Consider the following 17,516-nt stretch of genomic DNA (forward strand, 5'->3'; position numbering starts at 1 on the left):
CATACCATGCATTCAGGTGTTTGCTTTCATCGGAACACGTGATTGAAAACACAGGATTTCCAGGACCAGGTGGTGCTGGGACTTCTGCTGGGTTGGTGTCATGGAGCAGTCCTGATAATGGCACATGCTCTGTACCTTACATATGCCATGTGCCCTCACAGTAACCCCAAGGGATAGGTACTATTATCACTTTTATGTTTTCCTGAAGAGGAAGCTGAAACTAGACTATTTATGTAATTTGCTCCTGGTCACATAGCTGGTGAATGGTGGGGCAGGGATTTGAACCAGCTCTGTCTGAACCTGGAAACAGTTCTTAACAATGGCACTATAGGCCTCAGTAGAAAGCTGTATTTCATTGCTAGTGATGGGTGAGGAGATTGTCACACCCCTGCCCATTTTCTGGTTGCACCTGTGAGATCTCTGAGTGGAGGAAGTCTCTCTGGCCAGCAGGGGTGGGAGGTCATGCCTATCACAGGGAGCACTGTCAAAGGAGTACTGATGAAAATGAGGCTGGGATGAAGCAGAAGATGGATCTTAGAGCTGCACCCACCTTCCCACCGCCTCTCCACCTTCCTCTTTATCATCAATGTACATTGTAGATTTATTCATATAATTGTTTACCACTTGTGGACTGTAAGCTCCAGGAGGGCAGGAATTGTACCTGTTGTATTCCCTAGAATACATTCTGTGTCTAGAACTCCTAGCACACAGAAGGTTCTCAAGGTGTATTTCTTTACTTGTTGGTTTTTTTTAAGATTTTATTTATTTTATTTTAAAAATATATTTTATTTATTTTTTTGAGATAGAGCTAGTGAGAGAGAGAGCATGAGCAGGGGGAGAAGCAGGGGGAGAAGCAGGCTCCCCACTGAGCAGGGAGCCCGATGAGGGGCTTGATCCCAGGACCCTAAGATAATGAACTAAAGTGAAGGCAGACACTCAACTGACTGAGGCGCCCCTCAATGTGTATTTCTTGAACATATGAATGAAAAGGGATTGAAAAAATTGAAAGGAGGCAGCCTGGGTGGCTCAACGGTTTAGCGCTACCTTCTGCCCAGGGCGTGATCTCGAGGCCCAGGATCGAGTCCCGTGTCAGGCTCTCTGCGTGGAGCCTGCTTCTCTTTCTCTCTCTCTCAGTCTCTCTCTGTTTCTCATGAGTAAATAAATAAAATCTTAAAAAAAAAGAAGAAAAAAGAAAAAATTGAAAAGAAGTGATTGAGAAATGAATGAACAGAGGATTTTTCTCATTACTATTGCAAGAGATTCCGAGTCCACCCACCCCCAGTGTCAACAGGCGATAATAGCATAAAGGACAAAGAATACTGACGAGGTACAAAGACATATTCATGTCTCCCTTCTCTTATGGTGGTGGACACTGAGTCTCAAAGAGAGTAACTGATGCTACCTGAGCACCTGATGTAAGCAGGGCCATAAGTTATCTCACATCATCTGCCTGGAGGCAACTGCAGGATGCTGCACCACACCTCTCTCCTGATTGCCACTGAAGTGCAGTTTTAAAATGTCCATCTTTGAGGGCACCTGGGTGGCTCTGTCGGTTGAGCTCCCGACTCTTGGTTTCGGCTTGGGTCGTGGTCTTGGGGTCCTGGGATCGAGCCCCACGTTGAGCCTGCGTCTGGCTCTGTGCTCGGCAGGGGGACTGTTTCTCTCCCTCTCCCTCTGCCCCTCCATCCACTAAATAAACCCAAAAATCTTTACAATATCCGTCTTTAGCAACATCTCAAGGGGCGTATGAGAGACGCTGGCAGAATGGCCTGTCTCCAGGCGAGGCGGCCTCCCTGGGCCCTGTGTGGCCTGTGCCCTGCACTCACACCACAGCCCTCTGGGGACCGCCCTGCCCGGGATACAGTACCCAACGGAGCAGTCACTGCTTTCACCGAGCATTGACAGGAGTGGGTCACAAATCCATGTCCGAATGACAGTCCTGGTTAGTGGTACATGTTGGATAGAAAGTTAAGTAGGGTGATGGGGTGGGGAGTTCCAGGCTCCTTTAGGTTGTTGAGGGGCCACCTTTCTGAAGAGATGACACATTTCAGCCGAGGCCCATCATTTGGTAGGAGGCAGCCAGCCATGCAGAGACCCGGGGAAGGAACATTACAGGGACAACATGGGGCAAACGTCTAAGGTAGAGGTGAGCTGGGTGTGTTTGAGGGGTAGCAGGAAGGGGAGCAGGGAGGACCGCGAGTGATCCAGGAGGAGAGTGTTAACAGATCAGGTAGGAGGGAGATGCAAGGAGGCCCAATTACATGGAATCCTAAAGGCCAGGGTAAGATGCTTAGGTTTTATTCTAGCATGATAGGAAGCCCGTTGGAAGTTTCAAGGAGATGAAAGGCACAATCTGGTGTATTTATAACATCACAGTGTGTGGGATAGGTGTGTGTGCAGGAAGAATGAAAGCAGGGAGGCCAGCTTAGACGCAGTGGCAGTGCTCTGGGAGAGAGGTGACGGGGCTGGGACCAGTGCCTGTGAATGTGGGGAGAGGACACAGATTTTGGATTAATTTTGGAGATGGAGTCAACAGAACTAGCTAATGGGTTACTATGAGGAGCAAAAGAGTGGAATCAAGGATAAAGCATAGGGATCCCTGGGTGGCTCAGCGGTTTGGCACCTGCCTTTGGCCCAGGGCGCAATCCTGGAGTCCCGGGATCGAGTCCCGCGTCGGGGTCCCGGCATGGAGCCTGCTTCTCCCTCTGCCTCTCTCTCTCTCTCTCTCTCTCTCCTCTGTGTCTATCATAAATAAATGAAAAAAAAAAAGGATAAAGCCTAGATTTTTGGCTCAAGCATGTGGTACTGGTTTTTCTGATGGGAGGAATAAGGGAGAGCTTATTTGTGGGAACAATTAAAGAGTTCTGTGTTGGACCTGTTATCTTGGTGACATAGGGAGACATCTAAGGAGAAACTGGAAAGATGAATGGGATATCAACTGGAATAGGAAGGAAGAAAGGGCATTCTGGAAGGAACAGCATGGCATGTTGTTGTAAGTATGTGGTGGAGGAGGGAAAGACATCCTCAATCCTGTAGCTGGAGCAGGTCTGAGATGAGACGAGAGGAAAGACATGATGTAGTGATGAGAAAGAGAGAATGTGTTCTTTTTGCACTTTGATCCTTATAGAACCCAAACACTAATGGAGTGGAATAAGTAGGAAGAAATTCATCTGTTGTATCTGATAATGTCAGGTGTTTCCTACCGTTGGTGCGCCAGAAATACACCCTCATCAGAATTCTTCTCCATGTAGAATGGCAGTCACCAAACCATAAACCTACCTCTTTGACTACAGTTTCATCTTGGGTGGAACTCTGTGCAGGGGCCACTCTCGGTGTGCACCTCTGTGTAGCACCTGCTGTGTAGACAGGGAAGGCTCTGCTGGCTGCTTCTCCTCCCTTTGACTCTGTGACTCATGCCTCATAGATCTTCTTTTGGTAGTCAGTGTTTTGTAGCATCCCTTTTGCCATATGGAAGTAATATTCATAGTTAATAAAACCAGCTTACACACATCACTGCAAACAGTATATGTCAGCTGTAACAAAGGAGAAATAAAAATAAGATGGTTTTAAATAAAATGATAGGTATAGCATAAGGAAGTTGAGCATAAGGAAGTATTTAGATGCGGCATGATTTTCAAAATGCCAGTAGGGTCTTGGTACAGATCAGAACACAGGCAGGTACAGTTGTTCTGTGATTTATGTGGTAGCTGCATTCCTGAAAATACACTGTATTTTAAGATCATGCAAAGAAAGTGCTTTGTGTTAATTGGTGATAGTAGGTTCTAGGCTCAACCAATTATCAAATGGCTTCTTGTTTTGTAATTATGCTGCAATTATATACATTATAGAATGTTAGGACATTAGAATGTAGTACAGGGGCGTCTTGAGCACTGAGGGACATACTTGCACCTTTGGCTCCTGCCCATGTAATGTCCCCACACAGTTTGGAAATGCGTACCATGGGAGGCTGGTACCAGCCCTGCAAAGAACCACAGCTTCCGTGGGCCATGGGGATGTTGGTATCCCTGCATCAGAGGACACGTTGCCCTCCAGTCTACCGTGTCAGCTCTGCATGAATGGTGCATTGTCTGTCTTGTCCTGTTCTACCCCTAGGACCTGGCTCAAGGCATGTCCTTAGAGACCATTGCTGAAGGAAAGGATAGGTGGAAGTATTGATGGATGGACAGTCAGATGGATGAAAAGAGATTTTTCTCTTTGTTTTGTGGAGAAATCCTTTACTTTTTTTTCTCTCGGTTATGACTTGGGAAGGCTTTTAAAAATTATCCATGAGGAGTCCCTGGGTGGCTCAGTGGCTGAGAGTCTGCCTTCAGCTCAGGTCATGATCCTGGGGTCCTGGGATTGAGACTCACATCGGGCTCCCTGCTCAGCGAGGAGCTTGGTAGCTTGGTTCTCCCTGTCCCTTGCCCCTCCCTCTTCTTATGCTGTCTCTCTCACTCTGCCAAATAAATAAAATCTTTAAAAACAATCATCCATGAGATAAACAGTAGTAGAAATCCCTTGTACTCCACCTCTTGAATAACAGGTGCTTTGATCAAAATGTCTATTTTTGTCTGAGTGCCATCTCTGCTGTCACCTGTCTAAGCTTTTATTTTGTTCAACTCGAGTGTGGATTATTTTGAAAATGCAAATCAACTTCTGACATTTCTCCTTCCCTTCCAGTGTGGGAAGAATTGGCTTGCTATGAAGACAACACACGGGACTTTCTTTTTCCCGAACCCAAGCTGACACCTTCACTCCCTGGGATGTGCAGGGAGGTGCTCATGAAGACGTTTGCAGGTTTTCCAGTAAGTGATTCGTGCCTGCCTCAACTTCTGTTGGGAGAGGTTCTTGGGACCTGGACATTTTATTCTGATAGAGCTTTCCCTGGGGCCAGTTTTTACCTCATCTCAGTTAGAACCCCTGTTTTTCTGTTTGGTGGCCCCATTTAGATGCCCCATTTGAAATACCAAATTATTCCCACCACTGATAGGAGAGGTGGGGGAGGTCTTCACCTGGTCATACCAAATCATTGCTTTACTCACACTGTTACGTACCTATAAGGATGCTTTTCCATTTCTTCTGCATGCCAACTAACTGAAAGCTTTGATTCCAATATATTTAATCATAGCTATTGTTTGAGAAGTAATGACGAAAGCAAAACAGAGTTGTGGTAGTAGTAATGCTTCCTTTCATTTATTTTGAGCTTTTGGGTTTTCATATGCTATATTATTTTCCTCATGAGAGCTATCACACCAGCCAAGGCAGGTATCACCATCTCCACTTAATGGAAGGGAAAGTGACAGAGAGGTTCACAGTGATACTACTGAAGGGTCTTAAGAGACACAACAGTTATTCAGAGGACAATCTGTTTTTTTGGGGGGAAGGGCATTACCTGAATCCAAATTCAAAATATTCGTTTTGAAGATATCTGTAATGGTTTCCAGCTCCACAAGAGCTCTGGCAGTTTTCTTGAGCTTTATGTTACTTGGATGGCCTCTGTTGGAGGGGCACAGATTTATGAATTTACAAAGCCTATTTAGGGGTGCCTGGGTGGCTCAGTGGTTGAGCATCTGCCTTTGGGGTCCTGGGATCGAATCTCACATTGGGCTCCCCGTAGGGAGTCTGCTTCTCCCTCTGCCTCTCTCTCTGTGTCTCTCATGAATAAATAAATAGAATCTTAAAAAAAAAGCCTATTTAATACTCACCTTTCCTGTTACTCCCCCATGAATTGCTACTGTTATGATTTAATAAAATATTACAGCCTCCCATTTTGCTGAGAGGACTGTGCAGAATATGTCACGCACAGGACCCTTGATTCTGTGATGTTTATGATGACAGAGCTTCTAGTTCAAATACTTCAAACAGCAAACATTCATCCAAAGCTGTGCTCATCAGAATTGCTAATGACCATAACTTAAAAACCCTCTATAATCTTAGAGGGTTTGTTGAATATCACCGACACCTTTTTTTTTTTTTTTCCCTTGGAGATATTCTTTGTCACTTATATCCATGGTACTCAAAAGAATGCTTGCCTTTATTATTTTGAGTTATTGGTATATTGCTCTTCAGAAGCTGGAAGGATAAAACTAGTGAGAATCATGTGGGGGATACTCTTTATATTAACTTTGGTTTGCCTGAGTTTGTATTGAGTAAAAGCCATCTGCATACACTGGCTGGTATCCAGCTGAGTATCAAGAAAAGGAGAAACACATGTTCTTGTCTTTTCCCAAATGTCAACTCTGTTTAACTTTATGCACATAAATAGGAAGAAGAACATATAGGAAGCTGTATTTACAGTTATTCGTAAACACAAGTGATCCTTAGAGAAAGGGCTTTACAATTGCAGAAGGATCCTCCCACATTACAGGTAAAGGATCAATGAAGTTAATGAAACTCTGAACAACTTTTAAAAAGGTAGAGGAGCTCAACATCTCTCCAATGTTCTAGAAAGCAAAATAAAACGAGTTGCCACAGTTTTAATGATAGCTGATATTCGTTGCATGCTCCCTTGATGCCAGATACTGTGCTGAGTTTCTTTTTTTTTTCTTTTTCTTTCTTTCTTTCTTTCTTTCTTTTTTAATTAATTTTTATTGGTGTTCAATTTACCAACATACAGAAAAACACCCAGTGCTCATCCCATCAAGTGTCCACCTCAGTGCCCGTCACCCATTCCCCTCCAACACCCGCCCTCCTCCCCTTCCACCACCCCTAGTTCGTTTCCCCGAGTTAGGAGTCTTTATGTTCTGTCTCCCTTCCTGATATTTCCCAACATTTCTTTTCCCTTCCTTTATATTCCCTTTCACTATTATTTATATTCCCCAAATGAATGAGAACATACACTGTTTGTCCTTCTCCGATTGACTTATTTCACTCAGCATAATACCCTCCAGTTCCATCCACGTTGAAGCAAATGGTGGGTATTTGTCGTTTCTAATTGCTGAGTAATATTCCATTGTATACATAAACCACATCTTCTTTATCCATTCATCTTTCGATGGACACCGAGTCTCCTTCCACAGTTTGGCTATTGTGGCCATTGCTGATAGAAACATCGGGGTGCAGGTGTCCCGACGTTTCATTGCATCTGAATCTTTGGGGTAAATCCCCAACAGTGCAATTGCTGGGTCGTAGTGTGCTGAGTTTCATACATGAATTATCTTGTTCAAGCCTTCTTCACCCTGCAATGTGACTGCTGTTCTTTAGCTTGTTTTATGGATGTAGAAGCTGGTAGAGGGAGTTTAAGAAATGTGCTTAAAGCCACAGAGCTGGTCAGTGATGGAACAGGGATTCTTATGCTGGCCTGTGGGACTTCCAAGTTTGCGCCCTTGGTCACTGTGAGAGACTGCTTTGCTCATGTTTATTTCAGCCCAGTGTCCACTTTGTCTCTATTAATATCATAGAATGTGAGTGTGGATCATGTGTGCCAGGCAGGCAAATCATTCACTTCATTTATTTTCTCTTAAGTTATTAAGTCATTAAGAATCAGATTTATTTCTTCCACTAAAATGTGACTTTTTCTTTATATTTCGTTTTATTTTGTATTTTGTATTTCGTTTTATTTCACTTGATACTTTAACAGCTTTTTCTCCCCACCTTTCTTGCCAAGGTCAAGAAATTTTTGTTTTGTTTGTCTTTTTAAATTTAAATTTAAATTTTTTTAAAAACTGAGCTTTAGGCCCAACATAGGGCTTGAACTGACAACCCCGAGATTGAGAGTCACATGCTCTACTTACTGAGCCAGCCAAGTGCCCCAAGAATTTTTTTTCACATAATTTGTTTTCTTGTTAGGTGAAGACTGAATCTGTCAAATAAGCAGAAAGAGGGGATCCCTGGGTGGCTCAGCGGTTTAGTGCCTGCCTTTGGCCTAGGGCGTGATCCTGGAGTCCTGGAATCAGGTCCCACGTTGGGCTGCTGGCATGGAGCCTGCTTCTCCCTCCTCCTGTGTCTCTATCATAAATAAATAAATAAATCTTTAAAAAAATAAGCAGAAAGAGTATTATTTCATAATCACTAACTTTTATTTTTTTATTTATTTATTTTTTTTAGAAATTTTTTTTAATTTTTTTATTTATTTATGATAGTCACAGAGAGATAGAGAGAGAGGCAGAGACACAGGCAGAGGGAGAAGCAGGCTCCATGCACCGGGAGCCCGACGTGGGATTCGATCCCGGGTCTCCAGGATTGCGCCCTGGGCCAAAGGCAGGCGCCAAACCGCTGCGCTACCCAGGGATCCCTCATAATCACTAACTTTTAGTTAATAATTTCACTTTTCCTTTAGTGCTGTGATTCTAGAAAAATTGCACTGTTATTTTTTTTTTTAAGATTTTATTTATTTATTTATGAGGGACACAGAAACAGAGAGAGAGGCAGAGAAGCCTGATGTGGGACTCGATTCCAGGTCTCCAGTTTCACGCCCTGGGCCGAAGGCGGCACTAAACCGCTGAGCCACCAAGGCGAAAGGCGGCGCTAAACCGCTGAGCCACCGGGGCTGCCGGAAAAATTGCACTGTTAAATCCATTTGTTGACCTAACCATCGTCACCCTCGTCCTGTTGCTAAGGAAACTGGACAAGAGAAAGCCTGCAAATTTCAGTTCTGAGCTATTATACTAAAATCAGTACTGCTGTGGAAAAGGGAGTACATTCCTTCTTAGTGTTTGTAAGCCACTATCAGGAGGGGAGTTATTATTATTTTTTAAAGATTTTATTTATTCATGAGAGACACACAGAGAGAGGCAGGGACACAGGCAGAGGGAGAAGCAGGCTCCCTGTGGGGAGCCCTATGTGGGACTGGATCCCAGGACCCCAGGATCATGCCCTGAGCCAAAGGCTCAACCACTGAGCCACCCAGATGTCCCCCCCCCACCTTTTTTTTTTTTTTTAAGGTTTTATTTAAGAAGGGGATTTATGGGAGGGGAACAAGAATGTGTTACCGAGTGTGAATTCCTTGCTGGGAGGTGCACCCTCCTCTTCCTCCTCTTCTCCAGGCAAAGTACAGCAGGACTTTGAAGGCTGGCAAGGCAGTCACATATGCAGAGGTCATGTGTGGAGGATTGTCTGGACTCGGTCCCCATTTTGTCTCTCAGGGACTGTGACTTTGGGTGAATTACATAGTCTCTGTATGCCTTAGTTTCCTCAGCTGTAAAATGGACTGGTAATAGTACTCCCCCCATAGGGTCCTTGTGAGGGTTAAAGCTACCTGGAATGTTTAGCATCCTACCTGGTATGTAGTCAAGTACACGATGTGAGCGGTTATCGTTTATCATGCTGTCATTCAAGGGTTAACACTGCCTCCCCACAAGGTGATGAGACAATGGCACAAATCTGTGGCTCACATCTGACTTGTTCAGGCTCAGGCAGCTAGGTCACGGGGGAACCTGAGGTTTGGTACACATGCAAGGTCTCGTGATTCCACCAGTAGCGCTGTGGACCTTGCAACCCACCCACCCTCCTCTTCGTGTGGGCAGTCTCTTTCCTAACTGAAGGTGAGGCTGCACTGGTCCTGTCATTGTGCACTGTTTGTCAAATCCTCCCCTGGATTATCTGGCTGTGCACCAACTGGGTTCGTGTGTTTGCAAGCCCAGAATCTTGAGTCACCAGTCCAGGTCTACTGCTTGTATAGGCATACCACATTCTAAAGGCCAAAAAAGAAAAAAAAAAAAAGAGCTGAAGATATAGGTTGTGCCTGTAAGGACTTGTAAAGACTTGTTTTGTAGACCAGATGAATGCATGCATCGGAATGAATGTGTTTAAGAAGGAAGAAATATGCAGCTAACTCCTGGCTCTACCAATCCCCAGCTGCATGGCACTGGTCAGACTAACCTCTCCAAGCCTGCTTTCTCCCATGTAAAAATGAGGACAGAATGGTGTGATTCCTGGGTTGTGTGAGGGTTATGTGCATTCACCCAGGAGAGCCTCTACCGAAACCTGGCGCATGTGGTATGGATGCAGCCACATCAGTCTCCTCCTTCTAGAGCTTCAGCGGATGCAAACCCTTCTTGGAAGTACTGGTGATATGTTATATAAGTAAATATGTGCTGGGGGAGCCTGGAGGGCGATAGGGTGAGGGCAGACTCTGAGAGATGGGTGGGGCTTGGGCAGGAAAGGAAGAAAGGGAAGGCACCCCCAGGATAAGGAATTACCTGGCCAGGTAGTGGTATCTGGGGAGAGCAGAGTGGAGGATCATGCTTGGGGAGGGGAAGACGGGAGGTAGGGGGTGGCTGCAGGTGAGTTGATGAGGTCAGTTGAAGACACTGCAGCTCAATCAGATCCAGGTCCTGTCCCTGTTCTGCCATTTATAAGCCACGTGACCTTGGGAAAATTGCATTGTCTCTCTAAGCCTTAGAAAGATAATTGCATTTTTTCAATGACCATACAGTAAAATTGATTTTTTTGATATACAGTTGTATGAATTTTAACACATGTATAAATGTGTGAAACCACCACCATGATCAGGGTATGGAGCTCTTCCATCAGCCACAGATCTCTCTCCTTTTCCCCTTTGTAGGCACATCCTCTCCCTTCCCCCACCCACTCATCTGTTCTCCATCAGGGTAGTTATAGTTTTATCTTTTTCAGATCACATTAATGGAATCATATGGTCTGCAACCTTTTTAGATTTATTTATTTGAGAGAGAGAGACAGAGAGAGAGAGTGAGAGAGAGAAAACAAACTGGAGGCAGGGGCAGAAGCAGAGACCCCATTGAGCAGGCTGCCCGATGCAGGGCTCAATCCCAGGACCCCGGGATCATGACCTGAGCCAAAGGCAGACACTTAATCAACTGAGCCACCCAGGCACCCCAGTATGTAGCCTTTTGAGACTGGCTTCTTTCACTTAGAAAAATGCCTTTGAGAGTCATCCATGTGATTGTGTGCATCAGTAGTCTGTTCCTTGTTATTGCTGACTGTAATTTTTGTGTGTGTATATGTGTATTATTCAGTATGGTACCCACCAAAAATAGGAGTGTCAGTCAATGAAACAAAAGGGAAAATTTGGAAATAGATCTGGTAAACATAAATATTTGGTATAAGATACAAAGCACATTTTTCAAAGCAAGTAGGCGGGGAAGGAGAACCTCTATCTATCCCTCTTCCTAGATGATCTCACTCAATTCTGTGGTTCAGTGTTTTATTTATTTGTTTATTTATGATAGTCACAGAGACAGAGAGAGAGAGAGAGGCAGAGACACAGGCAGAGGGAGAAGCAGGCTCCATGCACCAGAAGCCCGACGTGGGACTCGATCCCAGGTCTCCAGGATCGCGCCCTGGGCCAAAGGCAGGCGCCAAACTGCTGCGCCACCCAGGGATCCCCTGGTTCAGTGTTTTAAGTAGAGTAGTGACTGCATGGATGTGGGAGCCAGAATGCCTGGGTTCAGTGACGAGCCCTGCCATCACTAGAGGATAGGTTACTTAAACTTTCTGTGTCTTAGCTACTTATCTACAAAGTAGAAATACTATTAGGACCCACCTCATGGGGTGGTTGTGAGGATAGGATTGGCCAAATATGCAGAGCACTTAGGTCAGGGCCTGGCACATAATACATGTTACATATTATTATGTTTATATGTTATTTTTCAGCTTTATTGATGTATAATCAACAATAAATATTGTATACATTTAAGATGTTCAACTTGATTTTTTAAAAAATATTATTTATTTATTTATTCATGAGAGACACAGAGAGAGAGAGGCAGAGACACAGGCAGAGGGAGAAGGAGGCTCCCTGCAGGGAACCCGATGTGGGACACAATCCTGGGACCCGGAATCATACCCTGAGCCAAAGGCAGATGCTCAACCAATGAGCCACCCAGGTGTCCCTCAACTTGATGTTTTGATATACAATGTGAAATAATTGCCACAATCAAGCTAATTAAGTTATCCATCACTTTTTATTACTCGGTTAGCCTTTTTACTCTGCCTTCCTTCCTTCCCTCCCTCTGTCTCTCTCTTTTTTCTTTCTTTTCTTTCTTTTTGTGGTGAGGACACTTAAGATTTACCCCATTAAAAATTTTCAAGTTGACAGTATAAGTATTATTAACTACAGTCACATTAGTGTACATCAGATGGACCTCCAGAACTTAGTCATCTTGTATAACTCACCGAAACTTTGTACCTTTGGCCAACATCTCTGCATTTCCCCCATCCTCCAGCCCCTGGCAAGCAACATTCTACTCTCTGCTTCTATGAGTTTGACTATTTTAGATTCCATATATAAGTAAGACACACCATATTTGTCTGTGTCTAGCTTTTTCATTTAGCATAATGTCCTCTAGATTCTTCTGTGTTATAACAAATGGCAGGATTTCCTTCTTTTTTTTTTTTTTTGATTTCCTTCTTTTGTAAGGCTGAATAATATTCCATTGTATATATATATTAGGTATATATATTTTAGGTACTATGTGTGGATTATGCAAACCACACAAAAAAGTAATGAGGCTCTAAACACACTTTCAAGTTAGATGGGATGGGAAAAGAATCTGTTTCCAATAATTTTATTTGCTTCTTTTATGCTGTTTTATTTTTAGGGCATTGCTCCCAAAATAGAATTTTCTACAAGGACAGCCATCAGAGAACGTGTGTTTCTGCAAAGAAACAGATTTCCTGTAAGTATAATCAAGAAGCCAATGATAGAACTGTCAGAAATTTTCTCCACAGATTTGGAGAATTTCAGCCCAGACTTGGTTACCAAGTTTAGATGCAACTGGATGAATAGAACCTAGAGATTTATTGCTAGGTTTGAATTTCCATATTCAAACTACTTGTTCAGCTACATTAGAGTGTGTGTGTTTGATGTGTATTCATCATGGTATAGTTGGTGCAACAGGTGATATAAAAGCTAAAATCACAAGTTTGACATAAGTAGGTTAGTTAGCTTTCTTCTTATTGTTTCATGACTTACTCTTGATTTTATGAATAATAGTGTTCCTTCTTTTGCTGAGGCTGCAGTTCAGAGTTGTACTTGAGGGTCCTCTTTAATAATCATGAAGGGTCTTGGGGCATCCTTGCGTACCCCCTACATTTCACCATCATGTTCAGCCCTAATTCTCCCCATCACACCAATTGCTTTTTTTGTTTTACATTATTGTACATAGTGTTTAACCATTTAAAATCCTTTCTAGAACAATATGGAGAATGAATGAAGATAATTTGTAAAGCTTCTTCAGATACTTTGCTTGTCATCTCAAATCCTGCCTGGTGTCTTGGAAAATCCTTGAAAATGTAGGCTCTGGGTTAAGGGTTACTGAATGCAAAGGGTTACTTAGTCGGTGCAAGCCCATTAATCATTTGGGCATCATAACTCATATAATGGGAGGCCAGTGAATAATTTCAAGGAAGGCGTTGGTTACTTTTTATTAAAAAAATATTTTTTAGATTTATTTATTTATTTCACAGATTGAGAGAGAGAAAAAGAGAGAGAGAGAGAGAGAGATTGAGCAGGAGGGGCAGAGGAAGAGGGAGAGAGAACCCATAAGCAGACTCCATGCTGAGCATGGGGCCTGACATGGGGCTCAATCTCACGACCCTGAGATCATGACCTGAACCAAAATCAAGAGTCGGATGCTCAACAGTCTATACCACCCAGTGCCCCTGCATTGGCTGCTTTTTAGTTTTTCCCTGTTTACTTACTCTTTTCTCCGGTTTGATATGGGTGCACAGTGATTTTTCAGTCTTTCTCTTCCACTCCACCATTTTAACCTTGTTTCGGCCTCTTACCATAGGTCTTCCATTAAGTGTAAACTCTTTTTTTTTTTTTAAGGTTTTATTTATTTATTTGAGAGAAAGAGCCAGAAGATCACAGAGGGAGAGGCAGAGAGAGAAGCAGACCCAGGCTCGCTATGGAGCAGAGCCCAATGTGGGGCTTGATCCCAGGACCCTGAGATCATGACCTGAGCTGAAGGCAGACATTTAATGGACTGACCTCCTCAGTGTGAGCTTTTTTTTTTTTTAATTTTTATTTTATTTACTCATGAGAGATACAGAGCGAGAGAGAGAGAGAGAGAGAGAGAGGCAGAGACACAGGCAGAGGGAGAAGCAGGCTCCACGCAAGGAACCCGACGTGGGACTCGATCCTGATTCTCTAGGATCAGGCCCTGGGCTGCAGGCGGCGCTAAACCGCTACGCTACCGGGGCTACCCCTCAGTGTGAGCTTTTTAAAGTGATTGTTTTTATTGTTTTTTTCTTATAACAAAAGTATTTAGTTTAGAAAATTGGAAAATACAGATAAGCAAACAGGACAAAATAAAAATAATCTGTCATTCTTAGTATGTAGAGATGAACATGACTCTTCTTTTGAGTGTATTCTTTGGTACCCTCCTCCAACACACACATTCTTTTAATGTTAAAAGATTGCGATCATGCTATACTGCATGTGGTTTTGTACCCTTCTTTATCACTTAATATGTCACGAACATGTTTTTCAGATCCTTAAGTATTCTTACGCCAGGCAATTTTTCATGGCTTCCTTGTAGGCCGTGGTATAGACATACCATGATTTGGCCCATGGCTTTCCTCTTGTTGGGCTCTTGGTTGATACCGTGGTCAGTCAGGAAAACAAAACAAACCTGTTCTTTTTAGTTAAAAAAAAAAATTAATTAGAGGCACCTGGGTGGCTCAGTGTTTGAGCATCTGCCTTTAGCTCAGGTCATGATCCCAGGGTCCTGGGATCGAGTCCTGTTTCAGGTTCCCTGTGGGGAGCCTGCTTCTCCCTCTGCCAAGTCTCTGCTTTCTCCCTGTGTCTCTCATGAATAAATAAATTTAAAAAAATCTTAAAAAAATGTTTGTAGCTATACACATACATGATCATTTCCTAATAATAAATTTCTTACTGTGAAATTGCCAGACTGGAGTGTGTGCCAGATTCATTCCCCCCGAATCAATCATCTCTTTGTGGTGAGGGAGGGGTATCAGATACCTTCCAACTTTCTCCTAAGGCAAATAATTCTCACTGTTTCTGGTTGAAGTATATTATGCTAGCAAGTTATAAATACTAGTGATGTTAAGCTGAACTGTAGAAAAATTAAGGAGAGAATACCCTTTGTTAAATCCAAGTTTTGCAAATCTGAGATGTTTAGTCTTCTTCCTTAGTTAAATGAAGTCCAATTAAATACAGTTATATTCTGATCAAAATTTTCTTTTCTTTCTCTGTTTTTCATTTAAAAAAAAACACTGTTTTTTTAATTTACTTTCAGGAAGAAAGACATAAGTCAAGGAGGCCTTTATCTACAACACAGGGCCCAAAACTCCCCTTAAATAATGCGAAGATGAAGCCAAAGGAGAATAATCTCAACAGACTGCCCCAAAACACGCAATCCCGTGCACCTTCTCCCTGTTCCACCAGGCGCATCTTTCAGGACCAGCCAGCTCAACAGAACCCTGGAAATAACCTCAGAATCTCTGGGGGAAGCAAGCCTCCATTTGTAGTTAGACATGTGAGCCTAAAATTATTTTTTAGAGTCTGGAGGGTGAAGGTGCGAATGAGGGTTGGATATAGGAAGGTTGGGCCATAGAAACAAATGGGTGACATTTAAAAAAATTATTATTAAGATTTCATTTATTTATTTGACAGAGAGAGAGAGTGAGCACAAGTAAGGGCAGAGGGGGAGGGAGAAGCAGGCTGCCTACTGAGCAGGGAGCCCAACACAGGGTTCGATCCTAGGACCCCAGGATGATAACCTGAGCCAGAGGCAGATGCTTAACTGACTGAGTGACTCAGGTGCCCCCAAATGGGTGATTTTAAATAAAGAGGGAATTCAAATTGAATAATAACTATGATTAGACGAAATTTGCTTTGTAGTAGAGTCACTGTCAGGAAAATCATACAGAGATGTCTCATGCAGAGGACTTGCTCAGTAAATGCCAGTCATCCCTATTTTTAATTTTTGAAAATTATTAATAGAGTGTGATGCCTGCCTATGACAACCTGCCGTTTTTTTTTTATTGAGAAGAATCAGGAGCTGACAGGGGTAGACGACACAAAACAAAGGCTGGCACGTGCTCTATATCAATCAAAATGGAAAGCTTCATCAGGTTTAAAGAGAACTGCTTAGATTTTTAAAATGAGGTTGCTGTTCATTGGCTGTACTTTAAATTGTTTTTTTTTTTAATTTTTATTTATTTATGATAGTCACAGAGAGAGAGAGAGAGGGGCAGAGACACAGGCAGAGGGAGAAGCAGGCTCCATGCACCGGGAGCCCGACGTGGGATTCGATCCCGGGTCTCCAGGATCGCGCCCTGGGCCAAAGGCAGGCGCCAAACCGCTGCGCCACCCAGGGATCCCATGGCTGTACTTTAAAGAGCAGGACAAATGTGTCTGTAGGAAGAAGCAATGATGTGCCCTACTCAAAGCCCTTAATTAAAGTTATCTTAAAATAAAATAAAATAAAATAAAGTTATCTTAGATTTAGCCCTCAGGAAGTAGCAGGTAAATGTAATCACACTAGCCATTTTTGGCTGTGAAAATATGGGAAGTATAGAAAAAAATTTTTAAAATTACCTATAAGCTCACCAGCCTAATAAAATAAATAAAAATTTTATTTAATTTAGTGCATTTTCTTTCACTTTTGACATATTCATAAGGCTTTTCCCCTTACAAAGTTATAATTATACTGTATATACAGACTAGTTTCTCTCTCTATATATATAGTTAATATTACATTGAAAGCATTTCCTGTATCACGTTCTGGTTAATAACCTATTCTCTAAGAGTTCTTATTGTCAAGTTGAGAACTTGGCTTAAAGCCACTGGTGGTGATGTTTGTGCATTAGATGTAAGATATGAAGCCTGGTCAGCCCTGAAGTCAGGTGCTGTTCATTGGGATGACAGTATGCAGAGCTGGTAGGTAGAACAGATGTTATTTGTCTGGAAACCACAGAACAGCTGTTTTCCTTGTGGTGACCTGGGTAACAATGGCAAAAGTCTAATAACCAATCTTTAAACATAGCTTTATAAAAATATTGTTGAATCGAATTTATTGGACAGTGTGCTTTATTCCACTTGAGATAAATTTATGTGAAATATGCTGTAGTTAAGGCCCCTTGGGCTAAATAATCTTAAAATCGTGGTGGATTTCTTAGGGAATAAAACTGGCTTGATATTTATTTAACAAATTCTTGTACAGCCTCTACTATGTACCCTGCTCTTCTCTAAATGCTTTATACATATTAACTTATTTATTTAGCCAGGTTTCCTCATAGTATGTGATGTTTCTTTACATAGAAGCATTAAAATTTATTTTAAAGATTTTTATTTATTTATTCATGAGAGACACACACAGAGAGAGGCAGAGTCATAGGCAGAGGGAGAAACAGGCTCCCCACAGGAAGCCTGAAGCAGGACTCAATCCCAGGACCCCCAGATCGTGACTTGAGCCAAGGGCAGATGCTCAACCACTGAGCCACCCAGAGGCCCCAGAAGCATTAAAATTTAGAGGGCCTAATGTCATAAAGACTGTAAATTCTAATCAATGTATTTCTGAAAGTAGAATGAAGGGTAACATTGTAACTTGCCTTCTTGAAATTTA

General features: G+C 42.7%; 1 protein-coding gene across 16 annotated transcripts in view; it reads left to right on the forward strand.

The window, feature by feature from the left end:
* Window positions 1–17,516, forward strand: part of SPATA6L (spermatogenesis associated 6 like) — a 48,805-nt gene that overhangs the window by 17,313 nt on the left and 13,976 nt on the right. For 15 of the 16 annotated variants that reach the window (XR_003235392.2, XR_012002200.1, XR_012002194.1 and 12 more), the window contains 3 exons: window positions 4,681–4,805; window positions 12,522–12,599; window positions 15,186–15,425. Coding sequence is in view for 12 of the 16 variants with exons in the window: in XM_026001608.2 (XP_025857393.2) it covers window positions 4,681–4,805; window positions 12,522–12,599; window positions 15,186–15,425 (443 nt within the window). In the remaining 4 variants the exon portion in view is untranslated. The remainder of the gene's footprint in view (window positions 1–4,680; window positions 4,806–12,521; window positions 12,600–15,185; window positions 15,426–17,516) is intronic. The other variant, XM_026001614.2, reaches the window with a different exon arrangement.

Source organism: Vulpes vulpes, chromosome 1 (assembly GCF_048418805.1).
Source record: "Vulpes vulpes isolate BD-2025 chromosome 1, VulVul3, whole genome shotgun sequence".
NCBI classification, from domain to species: Eukaryota; Metazoa; Chordata; class Mammalia; order Carnivora; family Canidae; genus Vulpes; species Vulpes vulpes.